Source organism: Xiphophorus hellerii, chromosome 10 (genome assembly GCF_003331165.1).
Source record: "Xiphophorus hellerii strain 12219 chromosome 10, Xiphophorus_hellerii-4.1, whole genome shotgun sequence".
NCBI classification, from domain to species: Eukaryota; Metazoa; Chordata; class Actinopteri; order Cyprinodontiformes; family Poeciliidae; genus Xiphophorus; species Xiphophorus hellerii.
In genome coordinates this window covers 15,666,980-15,684,255 of record NC_045681.1, presented here as the reverse complement: position 1 = coordinate 15,684,255, position 17,276 = coordinate 15,666,980, and the positions used below count along the sequence as shown (strand labels likewise).

At 38.6% G+C, this 17,276-nt stretch overlaps 1 protein-coding gene across 1 annotated transcript; it reads right to left on the bottom strand.

Moving 5' to 3' along the window:
• Positions 1 to 1,926: 1,926 nt before the first annotated feature.
• On the bottom strand, positions 1,927 to 16,064 carry adam8b (ADAM metallopeptidase domain 8b). Its single transcript, XM_032574776.1, has 22 exons — positions 15,943 to 16,064; positions 13,629 to 13,735; positions 12,029 to 12,102; positions 11,875 to 11,950; positions 11,516 to 11,592; positions 11,005 to 11,215; positions 10,557 to 10,622; positions 9,980 to 10,042; positions 9,728 to 9,897; positions 9,560 to 9,641; positions 9,342 to 9,481; positions 9,056 to 9,242; positions 7,810 to 7,899; positions 7,359 to 7,557; positions 7,172 to 7,274; positions 6,901 to 7,066; positions 6,733 to 6,813; positions 5,963 to 6,047; positions 5,548 to 5,671; positions 5,317 to 5,476; positions 5,188 to 5,232; positions 1,927 to 3,319 (listed from the first exon to the last, which is right to left on the bottom strand). Exons 1-22 carry the CDS (start codon positions 15,965 to 15,967, stop codon positions 3,188 to 3,190), a joined length of 2,463 nt encoding a protein of 820 aa, XP_032430667.1. The 5' UTR covers positions 15,968 to 16,064; the 3' UTR covers positions 1,927 to 3,187.
• Between the last annotated feature and the right edge of the window lie 1,212 nt (positions 16,065 to 17,276).

Sequence of the window (17,276 nt, the reverse complement as noted above, 5' to 3'; positions counted from 1 at the left end):
CTGCCAAGCTCAGATTAATAAAATGTAGCTGCTTCTATCTCCTACCGTCACAGTTAACATAAAATCTTATGTACCACCTTTGGTACCTGTGCCGTAGTTTGAGAAACCGGAGAGAAGTTGCTGGTTCCAGCCGTTTTCCGGGTCTGACACAGGAAGAAGTTGTTGCCTGTTTCTTAGTCATTTGTCTTCAGGACTTAATCAGATATGAGTGAAACTCAAACAATGTAAATATTAGAGGACTGACGGTGTGACTCAGTACAGGCCGGTTTCAGAGCCTCAGTTTGTCCTGCCAGCTGGAATCCATCAAGTTAATGTAACTCAGCTGATTAAACTACAACTACTAAAGCAAGTCGGGTCCTGTTTCCTCCCTTCTGGACCCGGTGTTTCTGCACACATGGAAATATTTCCAACTAACTGGCTGTTGGGGGAAACGCTGGTTTTGGTCGTCGATGGAGCTTTTTCTCGTTTTGAAACCGGAACCGTCAGCTGCCTGGTTCAGTCAAGGCCATCGTCTCCTCTGAGAAATATTGTGATCCTAAAGCTCCTGCAGAATGCGCCTCTAATAAGCAGCTGCATCCACTGTGGCTTGTGAGTCGCCATGAATCAGCCTTTTCATTGTCTTACCAGAGCTACGAACCTGAGTTTCTCCCTTTTTATTGTTACATTTACTCAAATAATAACTTTATTTTTATTTTAAGTTTCCATAGTGGAAAGATTATTTCTTTTTCAACTTTGAAAATTATGAGAACTTCTTTAGAGAGGATGCAGATTTAATGTAGATGAAAATAGGAGAAATCTTTCACTATTATTGGACTTTAATTAAAGCTAGACAGATTGTGACTGGAGAGGAGCCAGTATGCAGTTATGACAGGGTGTTCTACGTGTTATATATACAGTATATATTTATATATATATATATAAAACGTGTATCAGTATGGAGAAAGATCCCACGCTAGGACTCAAATCCAGAACTTTGTAAATTTATTTACAGGGGAAAAGCTCGTGCTCAGGTGCCACAATTATTCCAACAATCCTTAAATTAAAACAGATTAAACTCAATTTTTATATCTCTACCACACTTTAACTTGATATTTTCTGCATCTGTTTACATAATGAGAAAAACCTTAAAACATTTGTAGATTGTTAGCACCTGAAATGATTGACAAAACTAAAGAGTACCAAAATAATAACACTCTCTATTCTTGAGGGAGGGGTCACACAGGAAGACCAATTAAAATCTTTTTAAATATGTATTTTAAATGACTTCCATAATTATTTTGCTTTTCTCATGTAATTTTATTTAATCATGATTTTAATATTAATGCTAAATGTTATATTTAAATAAACGTTCCTCACAAGTGTAAGGAAAGCCACAGTAGATGGAGGTTCCCTTCATCTATAAGTTTTACACACATTTATTGTCTATTTAACATAAAACTGGTTAAAAAGAATGAAGTTATGAGCAGTAATCTAAAACCTGGTCTCATCCTTTCTGCTTCACATTTTTATTCATCTGTTTTTATGCTATTTTCACAGATGGTGCCTTTATTTCTTTTAGGATTAGTAATGACCTTTTTTTTTACGTCTCAGAACGAAGGCAGCTGTTTCTCACAAACCGCTGAAATGACCATCAATGATCTCAGTCATCTATTTCTCCTTTGCCCTGAGTATTTCTAATGCTTCAGAGCAGAATCATCTTACAATTGACCAAAATCCTGCATTTTTCTAATCTTGAATTAAATAAAATAAAGTGAGGTCATTGCCACATCTGTCTTCCTCTCTAACTTCTCTCTAAACTCAGAGTCTATTAACTGGAACTGATGCCGTTTGTGGCTAAAAGAAGACTGCCGCCTTGTGTAACAAACATCATGCAATGATTGTTTCACCGAAGGTGTGACTGTTTATTTCGTATGAAAAATTGCACAATTTTCAGGCAAACTTAAGTGCACTTTATTTGTTGCCAACAAAAAAAAAAAATGCTTTCACATTCAATCTGTCATTTATTTTACAGACTACAAAGAGAAAACGAAACATATTTTGTGTTTTGGTAGCAAAGTTGTGACTTCACGTGTCCCCTGGCTGTTGCCGTGGAGACAGCAGTGGTTTAAATACAAGTCAAATGTAACAGAGAAGCAAAACATTAAGATACAAGGCTCATCTGAGCCGTGTAAAGCCTCCCGTACACAGGTACCATTCATAAGATTTCAAGTACAAAACGTAGAAAACATGTAGACTGGCTTTGAGTGAAGTTCACAGACTGGACATCAATTTATGAAAGTAAAACAAAAGAAAGATTGTTTTTATTTGGAACCTTTTTTTTTTTAAAACAAAGGAGCCATTATTGAGGTTTTGTTTACACGTTTGTGGCGTCGAATCTTTCAGAATTAGACCTTCTGAGTCAGACTTTATCTCAAGCGGAGGAATCGTTTAAACGAGCAGGAAATGAACGGGTGGGTCAGCGCTGCCTACGTTGGTCAAGGTGAATAAGAGTTTAATCAAAAAGCAGCGCGTCATTCACCAGTCTGTGTTCTGACCCTCGTCTGTTGTTAAGAGATATGGGTCAAGGTTAGAAGAGCAGGAGTCCAAATAAAGACCAGTCCAATCTGTAGAGCGGTGGACTCGACCGTAGAGACGAGGTCAGGAGGACCGGGGAGCGAGTGGGAGCAGAACTTCACATTAAAGTGGAGGTGGATCAGGCATCTGACCAGGACGCCTTTATTTGGAGGTTTTATTGGGCAGAAAATATTCAACGAGACCCGTCTGCCCTCAGTCTCTGTTATTTAGAGACATTAGAAAAGCAGGTAATAGTTAAAAATTTGCATCTGAGCCAACAGCAGCGTCCAAAGAGACACGTTGTAAGAATAGGAGGCCTTCAGAATAAAAGTTTAAAAAAAGGCCATATACCTTTATAAAAATGAACCCTAAAGGAAAAATAAATAACTTTATTACATTTCTTACAGCTACACTAATGTGAAATAATTTTTTTTTTTAAAAATCAAAGTGCATGTCGGTATTTGATGTGAAAATGCAGAAAAGAGTTTTTGTTTTTACAAACAGAGTAAAAACATCACAGTTGCACAGCAGCTGTGCAACTGTTAAGTCTTGAGTTGTTAAAGTTATTTGAACTTTAGCTTCTCCGCCGCCGGTGGGCCGCGCGTATTTTCAACCCTTCAGACTAACCAGAACGTCACGCAGGTCTGATGAAGCGAGACTTCGCCTGCGGTGGAGGAGGAGGAGGAGGTTTCTTGAATCTGGCAACCGGAGGAGGGGAGGGTTTGACCGGAGGTACGGGTGGAGGACGTGGTTTGGTTCCATGACTCTGAAAATCAAAATAAAATCAAAAAGATTTTAATGAGCTTCTTGTGCCAGTTAAAAACAATCTGAACCAGTTTCTCTTGCGTCTAAAGCGCCTTTAACCTTAGGTGAGACGCTTTCTTTTAGAGAGAACCAAACCGGGAAGTGTGAATGCTTTTATTTTGACAGACCTATAAAAGGAAACCACGTCAGATAAATGACAATAAAAGTAGTTAAATTGTGTTGCTCACATCCAAACATTCAGCTAAAATCTATAAATTGACTAAACGAATAAACAAATAGAAGCACTTCTTCCCCAAAGCTCAGATTTGATCTCAGACTGTGAAACGTATTCACTCCCTCACTCATCTGATCAGACTGTGCTTGACCCTGAACACCACATTCTCATAGGGAAACGTGGTGGTGGCAGCATCATGCTGAGGGATGCTTTTCTTGAACAGTGACATGGAAGATGGGTGGAGATGAATACATTGAAATACTGAAAGAAAACTTTTTACTGGTGTTTAAATATGTTCAATTATGTGACAGAATATGAAAAAGCTTCAGAGGTTTTGGCTTCTTTCTTTGGTTCTTTATTTGATACATTGTGTTTTTGTTTTTTGTCTGATTTAATGTGAAACTGTACAAGAAGCTGCTGTGGGAGAAGCTGCAGTCACTTCTGGACTTTCAACTTTTCTATTTTAAAACAAAAGTAAATCAAGCCTCAGGTTCTTGCGTGGGCAGCTAAACCCAACACTAACACGTTTCCTGTTCCCAAAGAGCGAATCGGTAATCACCGAAAGTTGAGGAAAGTTCGGTTTGAATGATTCGCTGTGAAATCGTGGCAGATGGAGGATCCGAGCAGCAGCAGTTCGACTTTCACTGAGACGCGACTGAACCTCAAACAGACTCGCCTTTGGTTTATTCAGAGAAGATAAAGGTTTGGATCATCGCAGATGAAACCGGTACCTCACTTTCAATAAAAATAGATGCTCAAGAAAATGCATATTGAACTTAAGATGTTGATAAAGTACAATAAGTTGTTTGTAGCTAAACAAAAAGACAGTAACATTCCTTGTTTACATTTTTTCAAGTTGTAAACCTTTTTTTTTTTTTTGATGAAAACAGACCCATGAAAGTCAAAGTTTCCTAATATTTCAGGATAAATCTCTCTATTTGTTTGTTCTTTAGTACTGGCCAGAAAGATAGATTTCTGCTTCTATAATCTGTCTTCATAGATATTTGTGTGAATATAAATTAACAACAGAGTTCCTTAAAATGCAATACCACTGCTGGCACCAAAAAAAATAAAAATCCTACTTAAAGGTTTGATTCCAGTAAACTCTTGAAAAACTATTAATTGTTTTGCGGCTCTATTTATCAGTAAATATTTATACTAATGATGGGATGTTAAAACAAAAGTAGTCAAAACACTAGTGATTAACTTTCATGATGTTCAAAAGACAGCACCAAGTCGATAAAGCAAGAGAACTGAAATGTTTTCATCATCAACAAGTATTATCAAAACAGAGAGGAGAAAAAATAACTTTATCTTGCACTACAAATGTGCTTCCCAGCATAAACATATTATCAGGAGGAGACAAATACAGCAACAAAACTTTCTTCCATCTTTTAGGTTACGTGATGTCAGAGCATTTTTGAAGCCTTTGAAATAAAGTGTTTAAAGGTTTTCATAAAGATAACGGTAGAGAAAATTACACCGTCCTGTCCAACAGAAACAACATGGACCGTCTCTCTAGCCGCCATCTTTTATTTACATCGTCTTTTGAACTCCGGATGAGATCCAAGACTTCAGCTGCTGACTCCAAATGTGATCCTGAGTTTGGATTGTGCATTAAATCTCTGGAAGATTAAAACCAGCTGCAGGCTTACCGGCTCGGTCTCAGAGGTGCAGGAAACTGAAGGTTTGGCAGGAGGCTGAAGAACAACAAGGAGTTGGTTACTTTGGGTTAAAGAAATATGCTGTTATTATGTGGATAAACATGGAGCAGGTGAGTCTACCTGTGGAGAAGGTCTGCAGGGAGTCACAGCAACAACCAGAGGACGGCAGACCCGAGAGGAAGTGGACCCCATCAGAGTGGGCTGGCTGATCTGAGGTCTGTCTCTGACGGCTTTTTCCTGGAACACGGGCTTCAGTTTACCAGGAGATGGTTGTTTTTTCCTGTGAAAACGAGATTCAATCAGCAGGGAGGATAAAAACCGAATGTCCAAAGAGGGGAGGAGACGATCTACCTTTTATACATGTATCTGTCCCTTATGTTGTTCTTCCTGCAGCACATCAGTCCTGCGATCACCAGAGTGATCACCAGCAGGGTCGAGATCCCTGCACACACTCCAGCTATCATCACAGTCTGACCTGCAGGCGGGAAAAAGAAAATACACTCTGATATCATCTATTTTATTAAAAGTATAAAATGACATCCTTCACAGACTCTCTCTCAGCAGGTCGACAAGAAACAAACTGAACATTTCACACCAAACTTTTCAGATTTATTTATTTCTTTAAAACTACACATAACTTTTTCATTTACCATCATTACTACTTTTAGTTGGTCTATCATATAAAACACATTGAGGTTTGTGGCTGCAGGACGACAAAATGTGAAAATGGGTTTGGTCAAAAAGCGGCAGAAATGCGAAGGTTTACCTTTAGGTATGTCCGCGTATTTGATGTCACAGTGCGGCGGAGCCCACCCAGGATTACAGTGGCATTCATTCTTGTGGTTACACACCTAAAAATGAAGTTTAAAAAACAGCTGAAGAGGGCACTAAGTGTCTTAATTATGACGTTATCAATCAAATTAATGCAGTTTTTATCTGTTTACTGCCAAATTATATCAATCAGTCCCTCCAGTTTCTTGAGAATTATCCTGGAAATTCAACAAATCTGAACACTTTTTTTGCAGTAATACATAATTGGGAGTTTATTGCAGATTTTTCTCAAAAATTGTCTTAAAACTTTACTTGTACTAAGCAGCTGGCAGCCTTAATTGATCTGACATCAATTAAGGCTGCCTTAATTATTCTGTACAGCGAGTAATAAAAAGTCGCATTTACCGACATAAATAAATATTGCAAATATTTCCAAATTAGTACCACAAGCACGTTGACTTTTATTGCAATAAATCACAAAAAGAATCAAAATCCTGGAGGAACTGAAAAGATGTTCAATAATATTATTTAATTTTAAGAATGAATCAATATTTCAACAGTTTGTGAACAGGTTTTATCAATACATTCTGGCACAACCGGCCCTTTAAGAGCATTTATGATCTTGATTTGGCCCAAAACGAAAATGAGTTTGACTCCGCTGATCTAGTTAGTCATTTTAATTTACCTAATGGCTGGGAAAGGCCCATACGTCCAACTTACATGAGCAAAAGCACAACTGGACTACAAAGACACTATGAGACGTACCCCGTTGTTGTTACATTTCTTTGCACAGTCCTCTCTTTTGCCAAAAACTGAGACATCCACACATTTGCTGCTGAGGCAAACCTGCAAACACACGTTTCACCTTGAGCAAAAGAAGTCAAGATAATTTGCACAAAGTGTCTCCTTCCTGAGTTTCTTCTTTTTTCTTACCTGATTGTCTCCACATGTGGTTCCGTTTGGCACCATGTCAAAGTTTCTGGTTCTATCGACCTCAACAAGAACCCTACACGTCGCACCCAACACCCTGAAGGCTGCGTGTTTACCTGTGATTGGCTCCTCCCCTCCAACACAAAACATAGACCCGCACTTCCGGTCCCTGCAGTAATAAAAACGGTTAAGTTCATCAAAAATCTACTGAGGATTTAGTCACATCCCTAGCATCTGCAGGTGCTGAACAGATTTCATTTGAAATGATACATACTGAGGGGAACACTTAATGAAGCTCTGTCCATCCCTCCCACAGTTGGCTCCTTCCTGGCCCTGTTTATTCAGGTCGAAGCAAAAATCAGGGCCCTCTTTAGCTCCTGCAAAATGAAACCAAAAGAGTTATATAATTTTGACATTTTGGCAACACATTAAACAGTATTTCTGAATGTGCGTTGTAGTACCTTCTCCAAACAGCCTCCAACAGTGCTTCGCTCGTGTGGGACACTGGCCGTCGTAGCAGTAGCCCGACGCCTGGCCGTGACAAGGCTTGCCGTTCATCTCGAAGCTGTCTTCAGGACAATCCGCTGAGCCACCGCTGCAGTACTCAGGGAGGTCACATGACCCAACAGCTCTCCGGCAGATGCTGCCAGACGCTTTCAGCTGTGGGTTGCAAAACATGCCAGGTGAATAAAATATAAAAAATATTGTTCAAAATAAAAAGCCTAGAGAGGATAAAGGTTTCTCTGCAGTGAGGTGAAACACTCATTATCACAAACATCCGATGAGAGACGGATGAAGTCATGGTTTGAAAACTGCATTCTGTGTTTAGTCTTATTTTTTTCTTGTGAGCTCAAAGTTGACGTCCTGTTTTTAATTTTGTAGGATCTGTAAATGTACAGAAGAGTTCAGCACCTGACAGCTTTCGCAGCATTCTCCATGAGCGCACTGAGATCCCTCAGTCAGGCGACACGTTGAGGCATCACAGCAAGGATTGATGCATTCCTGGAAAGACAACATAAACATGCAACCATTAGAAATTTGTAGATTTCTTTTCAAGAGCGAAACTTAAAAACATTCAAAATGCTTCTTTCAAGGCTTCCTTCCAGAAAACTCCAGAAAAGCCAAAACACTGAGCTTCAAATGATCAAAATATTTTATGTACATTACTTGATGATTTCATCGACGGCATTTGACAAAATCTAAGGTTTACTGCTTATTTCATAATTGGTGGCTGTACTATGTTTCTATAATATAAAGCACTTTGAATTGTTGAAATGTGCTATATAGATAAACTTCTTGTTGTGAGCTTTTGCAAGTTATTTGTATTAAAAGCGGGGGCAAGAGAACATTTTAAGTAAGAGGATTTTTACTAATATAGACAAGATGCTTCAGATTGACATTCTAAACTGCCTTTAGCATCTTATACTAGAGTTTAGCACATTTACTGTAGTTAGCAAAGATATAAACTCAGGTGAATTTAATTTGATATGCAGAACATATAGCTGTGGAAATGAAGAGCCCACTGCATTGAACCCCATTGAAAACCTCCTGCTTATTCCACCAAACATTGATTTCTGAACTCACTAGTATTGTTGTTTCTAAATGAATATGAACTTGTTTTCTTTGCATTATTTGAGGTCTAAAATCCCTGCATCTTTTTCAGTATTTTGACCATTTCTCATTTTCTGCAAATAAATGCAACATTTTTGCTAGGAATTTCAAAGATAATGTTCAATTTACACAAATATATACCTATAACAAGTAAAATCAGAGAAGCTGATCATTTTGAGTGGTCTCTTAATATTTTTTCCAGAGATGTAAACAAGAATAAAAAATGTTGTGTGTCAGTAAAAATCATGACTTTTGTGTCTCCTCTCACTTCATTTCTAACACCTCGCCATTGATGTCCGTTAATAACTAACTTTTAGCTAATTAATAGTTAACTTTCGGTCTTCTTTCTGCAGTAACAAATTCCACACAGATGACTGTTGAAGTAGCATGACCTGGTACTGGTAGCACATCAGTATGGAGCAGCTACTGACTAAAGAGACGTGGGATTTCTGTCAGGACGGTCAAACTGAAAATGAATGGATTCCTGTCGCCATTTCCCTCTTTCATTAAGATTATCAGCTGTAACCTCAGAGTTGAAGGTTTTTACCTCTGCTGTACCACAGTCACACTCCTCTCCACCGTCCAGCAGGCCGTTACCACAGCGAGGGCCTAGTGCGATGGTGCTGATGCGGCCTGGTGGGTCCAGGCAGCTGGGCTGAGCTCTCTCCATGAACTGAGCGAGTTGCTGGATGCTACAGTCACTGAAAAAGTCTGGGAAGCCCTGGCCTCCAACACTGAGAGGGAGGTAAACACAAGAGAGTTAGCTAAGGGTTTAAACATAAACAAATCAAGAAATAAGCTGATAAAACAGTTTTAACATCATTTGCTCTTACTTGAGCTTTTCAGTCATTACACAGTTGCTGCTGTAAGCTGGACCACACACACACCCCGCAGCATCGTGGGACATGCCGAAGCTATGCCCCATCTCATGAGCAATGGTGGAGGCGAGACCGAGCGGGTTACCGTGGTGATCCTAAAGCCAGACATGGAGATCTGATGCTTTCAAATGTACAACAAAATGCTGTTCATATGCTTCTGCTGTCACACCCACCTGATTGACTCCCCCAGAGTTCACGGTGCACATGGCAAACTTATTAGCCAGTCCGACTGTGTCGTCGGAAAAGTCTTTGCCCCTGTGGAAAACGAGAGTCTAACATGAGCTCAAACTGTGTGTCAAAGATTTAAACTTCGACAGTTTTTGCTCCTCAGCAGTCCTCACGTCACAAGCTGGACGTTATCGTGCTTTGCTCTCTTCAAGAGGTCGGCCTGGCGCCACACCATCAGGTTCTCCAGAGCCGTGTCTGGGTTTCCGTCCACGACGACGAGATCTTTGTAGGGCCAAATCTCCAAGCCCACCAGCATGATGCGGATGTTGACGAAGCGGTACAGCTGCAGGCGGAGAAGAGCAAATGTTCAGAAGCAAACAGAAGTGATTACGTTTCAAATTGCACACAGCTGGGAACAAATATACCTTATCAATGTGATTCACGACACCGAGAATACGCGACCTGGTATCGTCTCGATGCTGTTTGTACTGCAAAAGGAGGAAAAAAAAAACAAAGTCAAGATGTCAACATAGTCTGTTTTCCTAAAGATGTACAGACTTAAAGCCAGGAGCCAAACTTTTCTATAAAATCCAACAAATTCCCAAAAGGTATAGTTTGTTACCTATGGAACAATATTTCATGGTCAGCTTTTATATTGGTTTTGGTATTTAGTTATTAAAATGTAATTTAATACATTTTCACTCAAACATCGATCTACATCACAAGAGGCATTAGGAATCTTAGCAGAGTTCTTTCGAGTACATCCATTTGTATCTATCCTGTTGAGTTTTCCTTTTATCCTGCGTTTAAGATACATTTCTTTCCTTACTAATGCCAACTAACCAGCTGTATTCTTGTGCTTTGTGATGTAATCAACCCACATACACACAAGGCAGATTGTGGATTCATTTTCTCCAGCATGCTTCGTTTATTACTCTTGGGCTCCATCCGTTTGCAAAACAAGAGTTACAACAGGACGGTGTGTTTGATCAACATACTCACCTCAGTGCTGTCCACCACAACGTACAGCTCGACAAACTTCTGAGGCCCTGGTGGTGATTTTGTTTTCTGAATGGAGAAAAAAACAAAAGGATATTCAGTTTTCATATTTTAAATTGTTTTATATTGAGAAACAAAAACAAGACAATGCATTTCAGAAAGACTCTGTGAAACTTAAGAGAAAGTGCAAAAACTCTTAGAGGAAGTGCAGGCTCTATCTACAGCCTGCACCGTAAAGGTTAAAGTTCAGGACGAAACAGTGAGAAAAAGACTCAAACGCGGTTTGTTTGGAAAAGTTAAAGCAGAAAGAAAATCATCTGGCGTCATGCACGATCAGATCTCCCTGTCATATAATGGCATCGTGGTGACATATATCGTTTCAAAGGTAAATCAAACTGGCCGCTCGCAAACCAGTTGCCACATTTCCAATTCCAGGGAGCAAAAGACGAACCCATGATCTGGACCTGAAGAGGCCTTCTGGCTGAGGGTTCGGCTCCTGGTTCTGGTCCCGATCAAACAACGTGGAGGCATTAGAAGAGAAGCCAGCGCCGGGCTGGCCGGGCGTCTTCAGTTGCTCCCGTCTGTAGACCGCGTGCTCTTCGTCCGCAGTCTGTCCCAGAGGCTCGATCAGGTAAACCTGCTGCCGGACTCTCAGAAAGCCACTAGCACCAACACAGGAAACAGCAGCAGGAATTACAAATGTAAACATGCCTTTGGACAAACTGTTCATATAAAGGCAAGAAAAAAAAAATCTGATGTTAAAAAAGTGATACATAAGATATTTGCAGAACTAAATGCAGCAAGAGATTTAAAAAAAAAAAATCAGATCATAGAAAACAACCATGAAACTAAAGAAGTTGACAAAATATGAAGCAGGAGTACTCTCAGTTATTTTCCCTGGAAACAGCTTTGAGTAAGAGATGAAATGCAGAGAAGAGCCAGGTTGAGAGAATGTGCTTTACCTGATGCCCGAACAGATTCCCACGCTGACCGAGGAGTCAGCCTCACCTTGAACATGTCCGTGGTAGAAGCAGTGTTCCTGCAAGGAAACGTCATTAACAAAGAGCCTCTTTGTTTTCCACATCCATAAAATCCTTAGTTGCATGTTCGGAATGCAGCATTTTTATTATGATGGGTCACTTGAGGACAATCTGAGGTCTAATACTAATGTTTATAGACAAGCAGTTTGTATATTTATACAAGAGATCAGAATTGTGCAACTTAGGAAACTTCTCAAGGTGTTAACTGAGATGAAAATCTACACTGAAGAGCTGCTGTCCTAAAATATTACTCTCTAAAATGACCAAAAATAGGTTTTTACCTCATTTGGAGATGTTGTCACCCTTTTGCCATCCTCTGAATAATATGTTTCAGTGTAGTTTTCACCAATAAGATTCCTGTAAGCAGAATATAAGGTCAGCTTTTCATTTTAACAGGTACAAGCTGAGACACTTTAGTGAGACTCTGATATTTACCTGTTCTTTTCCAGATGAACAGAGTGGTTTTTGCCTTCAATCATCAAGTCATACTGAACTGCATCAGGATAAAGCTGCAGAAGGTATAATCATTAATTGCCGTAGAGATTTTAAGTTATGTGAAATCATCCGTATGACCTTAGCCATTTAAATGTTAAATTGAGGACCGGAGATGCTTTTTTTTTCCTGTCACTGTAGATGATTAGATCTATGAATGTGATCACTTTGTTGGTGATGAATTGACTGATTTTCAACAGCTTTGCTACAAAAAATGGCTTCAGTGTATTCACTGTTAAACATTCATGGAGTCAACAATTTTACTTTTACAACATCATATGATTCTTTATCAGATCTCACCAGATTCTTTACATCCTGGATCTCACAGTTTATTAAAGCCTCTGGGTGATTCTGTACTGGGGTCCTTCCCAGTGAGCGAGACAGAGAGTTGTGTCTTTGAGGTTTTGTTCTGCTTGAGCGCCAAGCAGCAGTCTGGGGACCCCATCCTTCTTAGGAGTATCAGACTGATGTCATCTGAGGATGCCGTATCTTTTTCAGGGGACTTAGGTGTCCATTTGGGTAATGATTGGAGTCAAACGGAGTGGCGTGTTCTGAACAGCCTGAATCTGACCTATCCCTGCCCGGTTGTCCATAACCAGGCTTTGTACCGGGGCATCTTAAGCCAAAGATCACTGACTGACTTTGTAGTTGCCTCATATGACCTGAGGGCATATTTTTAGTTTCAGATTAATTGATGTTGCTGACGAGTGATGAGTGGCGCAAGAGACGGATAAATGGATCTGAGCAGGGCTGAAATGATCAATCAGATTAATCGTGATGAGTTGATTATGGAAATAATCAGCTAATTTAATAATTGATTAATTGTTAAAAAGACACTTCGCAAAGAAAAAAACAAAAAAAAAGCATATTCAGAGCAATAAAACAAGCCAAGACTGTACAAAATATACATTACACATTTTGCATTTAAGATAAAAGCCTGTTTGTCTGTAAATATGTTTTATTCAAAACTCCTCAAGTGGCAGTTTTAGTTTCATCAGGTTCAAATTCACAGGCAATAAAATGTTTATTTTTCTATTATTATTTTAAAAGGTAATTTATCTGTCGCATCTTTCAAAGTATTTCTAATATTGCATAGAAAATGCTTAAGTTGTAACCTAAAAAATCTGAGGAATGTGCCAGCTTTTATCCGATTTATTGATTCATCGTCAGAATAATGAATAGATTAATTGATTACTAATATAATCGTTAGTTGCAGCGCTAGACTGGGACATTATCTGCTTAAATTTGGATGGTCTGCTGTGGTGAAGGAAGAGCCTACCTGAACCATAAAGGTCTTCATTTACATCGCCTAAGCTCAAACTAGAGTCTCAAGAATCTGATTAGGATACGACCAAAGCGTCGCCCATTGAAGGTTTTCCTGTTCTAATGAGAGGACAGAAATCACCAGAGGGGTGTGACTGTACTTGAACCCGACAGCCGTGGGTAAATCAGTAAACAAAGATGACAAAACAAGAGCAGAAAACCCTACATAAATATTTCCCAATTCGACCAGCAGACTGATGAACAGGTGAGGCGATCTCACCTGGTTGTCCTGAAGGCTCCTGGTCCGTCTCTCGTGACGTCTCTGAGGTCGGACCACTTCGTACTGCTGGACGTGAGACAGCTGTCCTGAGCCGTGCAAGACAAAACCTGGAAGCCACAAATGCAGGTCGCTGCATCTCAGTACATCAGAACGGCATGGAAAAGGTTTGTATTTCAATAAATACATTTAAAAGGTCAAATTTTTAGATTTTATGAATTCAGTAAACCCAGAGAGAAATAATTCAAGACGTTATTGTATTCAGTTTTAATGGATTTATCTAACAGCTGATGGAAATACATAGTTAGACCAATAAATCATGTTTTATTACAGACATGTTAACCCGCTGAAAAGTAGATCTGGGTACTGACCAGAATTTGCACTCAGCAATTTGTCAGGGACATTTCACCTTTTCCTTGCACTTAACTTTCCATTAATATGATAATACTAGATAATAAACCTGCTGTTCTAGTCATGTTTGCCAATTAATTTTTTGTCAACAAATTTTTAGCAGCTAAGTTTCTTTTATGTCTTTGTTATAAAAACAGCAAAATCCTGCTTGAATTAAATTCAATTCAAAAATACTTTATTTATCCCAAAGGGAAATTAAATGTTATAATAACTCATATGAATGAAGTATATTCAGAGTCTTCTGGCTGAAGACTGTTTGCTGTACGACAGTATCATGACTGTCAAGTTGACAGCTCAATTTCTGGGCAGCAGAGACAATATTCCACTATATTATGTCCTGGATGATAATGTCTGTTGTTGACAAGCACTGCTAATCCACCTCATTTGTTTTTGTCGCTCCTCTTTAAGTCTCTGCCTGGTTAGAAAGCCAAGCAGAGAAAGGTTAGAATAGGAAATATGACCCTCGCTCATTATGATTGATGGCTTGACCTTCCTCCTTCTCGCTCTTCTCTTTGGTTCTGCTCTGTATCCATGTAGCCTCCTTGCGTTTTGGGGGTCATAGTTCAGATATTATTTGAGCTTTTGAGATGCTAATCAGTTGCTGCTCCCAGGTGTAAAAACAATACTTTGTTACCACGGTTATAACAACTGTACTAAAGTAAAGAAGTAAGAGCAAAAATTTGTACAGCTGCACAGCATCCAAAACTATTGGGAATAATTGGACAAAAATGGAATGACTCAACCGAATAAAAAAGAAAGAAAGAAAGAGAAAAGTCTGGAAAAAGAACAAATCAGACACCAGATCTGTTCCAACATGCAGCCACTACCAGCGGTGCCATTCTAGAAACGATTGCTCAATGGCAGCAACTGCAAAAAAAGAACATTGAGTGTTGTTCTTTTTCTTAGTTTATAATAGTTCTGAAATACAAAATTTAATTAAAATGTGTACTGGAAGGTCAAAGCCTCATAGAAAGAAAAAAAAATTCTTGTCTAGCAGAGTATTAAAACCAGAAATAAGGGCTTAGTTTTCTGTTTGGGTGGTTTTCAGTTATCATGCAGTCATGGTAAAAACAGAAGTAAAATTGTTGCCTTGTAACTGTTGAGAAAAAAAAAGAAATGCAAAGACTTTCTAAAAAATTGATAAATTCCGTTTTGCAGAGGAACATGTAAATTCTAAACTATTTTTATTTTGTAGGAAGAAGAGAAAAAATGGTTCCTTGGAATGTAGAAGTTGCTGAACATTTGCTTGTATTGGTGGCAGCCTGCTGATAACATACCTCTGGATAAAACCGTTTCTAATGAGTTAGTCAAGACTCAAGGGAATATAGACGTCCAGGAAAAAAAATCTTTATAAACGGGGGGGAATGATAGTTAGATTGAACAAAGTTGTTAGTTACAATATCATCATTTGTTTTTGTTTATGCTGCACAGAAAAGCAACCTTTTACGGTTAAAACCGCGCCGCGATAACCTGAATGAGGTGGAGCCGTTTTGTTCTCACCAAAATTAAAATAAAAGGGAGTATTTTCATATGAGTTTGTAATGTTTTACGATGCAGATTTAAATCATTTAAAAAGTAGTAAAATTGTCGATATATTAAATGGGAAAAAAAACTTGTTTGTAAAGTGTTGGGTTATCTTTATCTACTGCCCAACATATGTTTCGTACAAGTGAAAACATCAAAAATGACGCCTAATGACGCTAAAATTAATGCCCAATATGTATTTCAGAACTTTTTAACTGGTATGCAAAACCTTATTTTACTTAAAAGTCTTAACTTGTTGCTACAGAAGACTATTTAGAACCTTTTTGCTAAAAAGGGTCTGTTAGCCGAAAGGTTATCTGAGTCTATCTAACTTTTTTTTTTTTTTGGTTCAGCAATAAATGAATAAATAAATAAAACTTACCCCAGATCAGGCACAGAGACAGCATGTTCTCCCCGACGCCTGCCGACAACCTTTCTGCTCTTCGGTAACTTTGCCGGGAATCATCGCTGAGGCTCCGCCTGAAGCGATGACGCCATCGCAGTCATTTGCCGAAACCGTTACAAGAAGACGATGAGTCACTTCCGGCAAATAACATTTCAAAATAAAACCAAAACCGGTCTTACAAAAACAAGGTGTTACTGTTTTACTCTATGTGCTACAGACCCATTCAATATTTAGGATATTATAGAAAATTCAGTAACTAAACTCATTATGTGAAATACATTACATAGATCAGTTACGTTCAGACTGATATTTTCAAGTCTTTATTTCTGTTAATTATTATGGTATTCTGCTTACAACTAAGGAAAACATTTAATATTACGTCAAAAAAAAAAAAAAAGCAGAAATGTGGGCTTATCAAAATGTATGTTTAGAACCGAATACCTACATTTACATCTTCAAAAAAGCACCCTTACACTGACAAGCCATGCCAGAGCACATTTTCCAACTTGTTTTTATTCTCAGAAGAAAAATAAAATTAAATATTACCAATGTTGATTTATGTATTTAGTGCATGTGCTATATAGGACATGCACTAAATATTTGTTTGGGAACTTTCCACCAATAAGCCCTTTGTAAACAGCTCAATAGTTTAGCAATGACTTTCTATGGTTTATCCTTTTTGTAGAGAGTAAACCATAGAAAGATCAAGTAAGCAGCCTCTTCAATGAATACAAGCACGATACAATTCGGTTTTCTCTGTGGTCATTTGTTCCAAAGTGTATAAAATGAACTGGGTAAATAAAACACAACATTAAAAAAATCTAATGTTTAGTTTTAAATCCATTTCTAGGTTTCTCCAACAGGCTGCAACAAACTCAAGTAGAACCGGCAACAAAAAACCCTGACTGTCTTCTCTAACCTTGAGAAGGCATGTTGTCATGTCTGGCACAAAGTCAGCAGAAATATCTTCTAAACATTTTCTGATAATCACCAGCATAATTCCTCACTTATCTCTACGTGTTCCAGATATTTTCACTGAACTAAAATGGAAATGGTTGAAGTCTACAGTGACCTCTTAAATGATTTATTCCATGTAGCTTGAAGACTGTTAGTTTAAAGAGAAGCCTTTACCTTCCTTACCTCGTTTCAGTAAAAACCACTGTGTTGAACTAAGTGCAGCTCGATTGTCACCGTTTTTTAGGGGTGAAAGTAGTTTTAAATTCCTTTTGAAATTCTCCAACTCTTGCTCTTACAGCAGTTTTCTTTGTGGTTAATCATGGGCTTTTATTCTGAATTCACAAAAGCATTTC

Excerpts from the sequence above, each read along its gene's own strand:
- adam8b (XM_032574776.1), bottom strand. The coding sequence starts at position 15,967 with ATGCTGTCTCTGTGCCTGATCTGGG. Across the intron at positions 9,482-9,559 it reads ACTCTGGGGGAGTCAATCAG|GATCACCACGGTAACCCGCT; the intron begins GTGGGTGTGACA and ends GTCTGGCTTTAG. Across the intron at positions 6,048-6,732 it reads AGAAATGTAACAACAACGGG|GTGTGTAACCACAAGAATGA; the intron begins GTACGTCTCATA and ends CTTCATTTTTAG.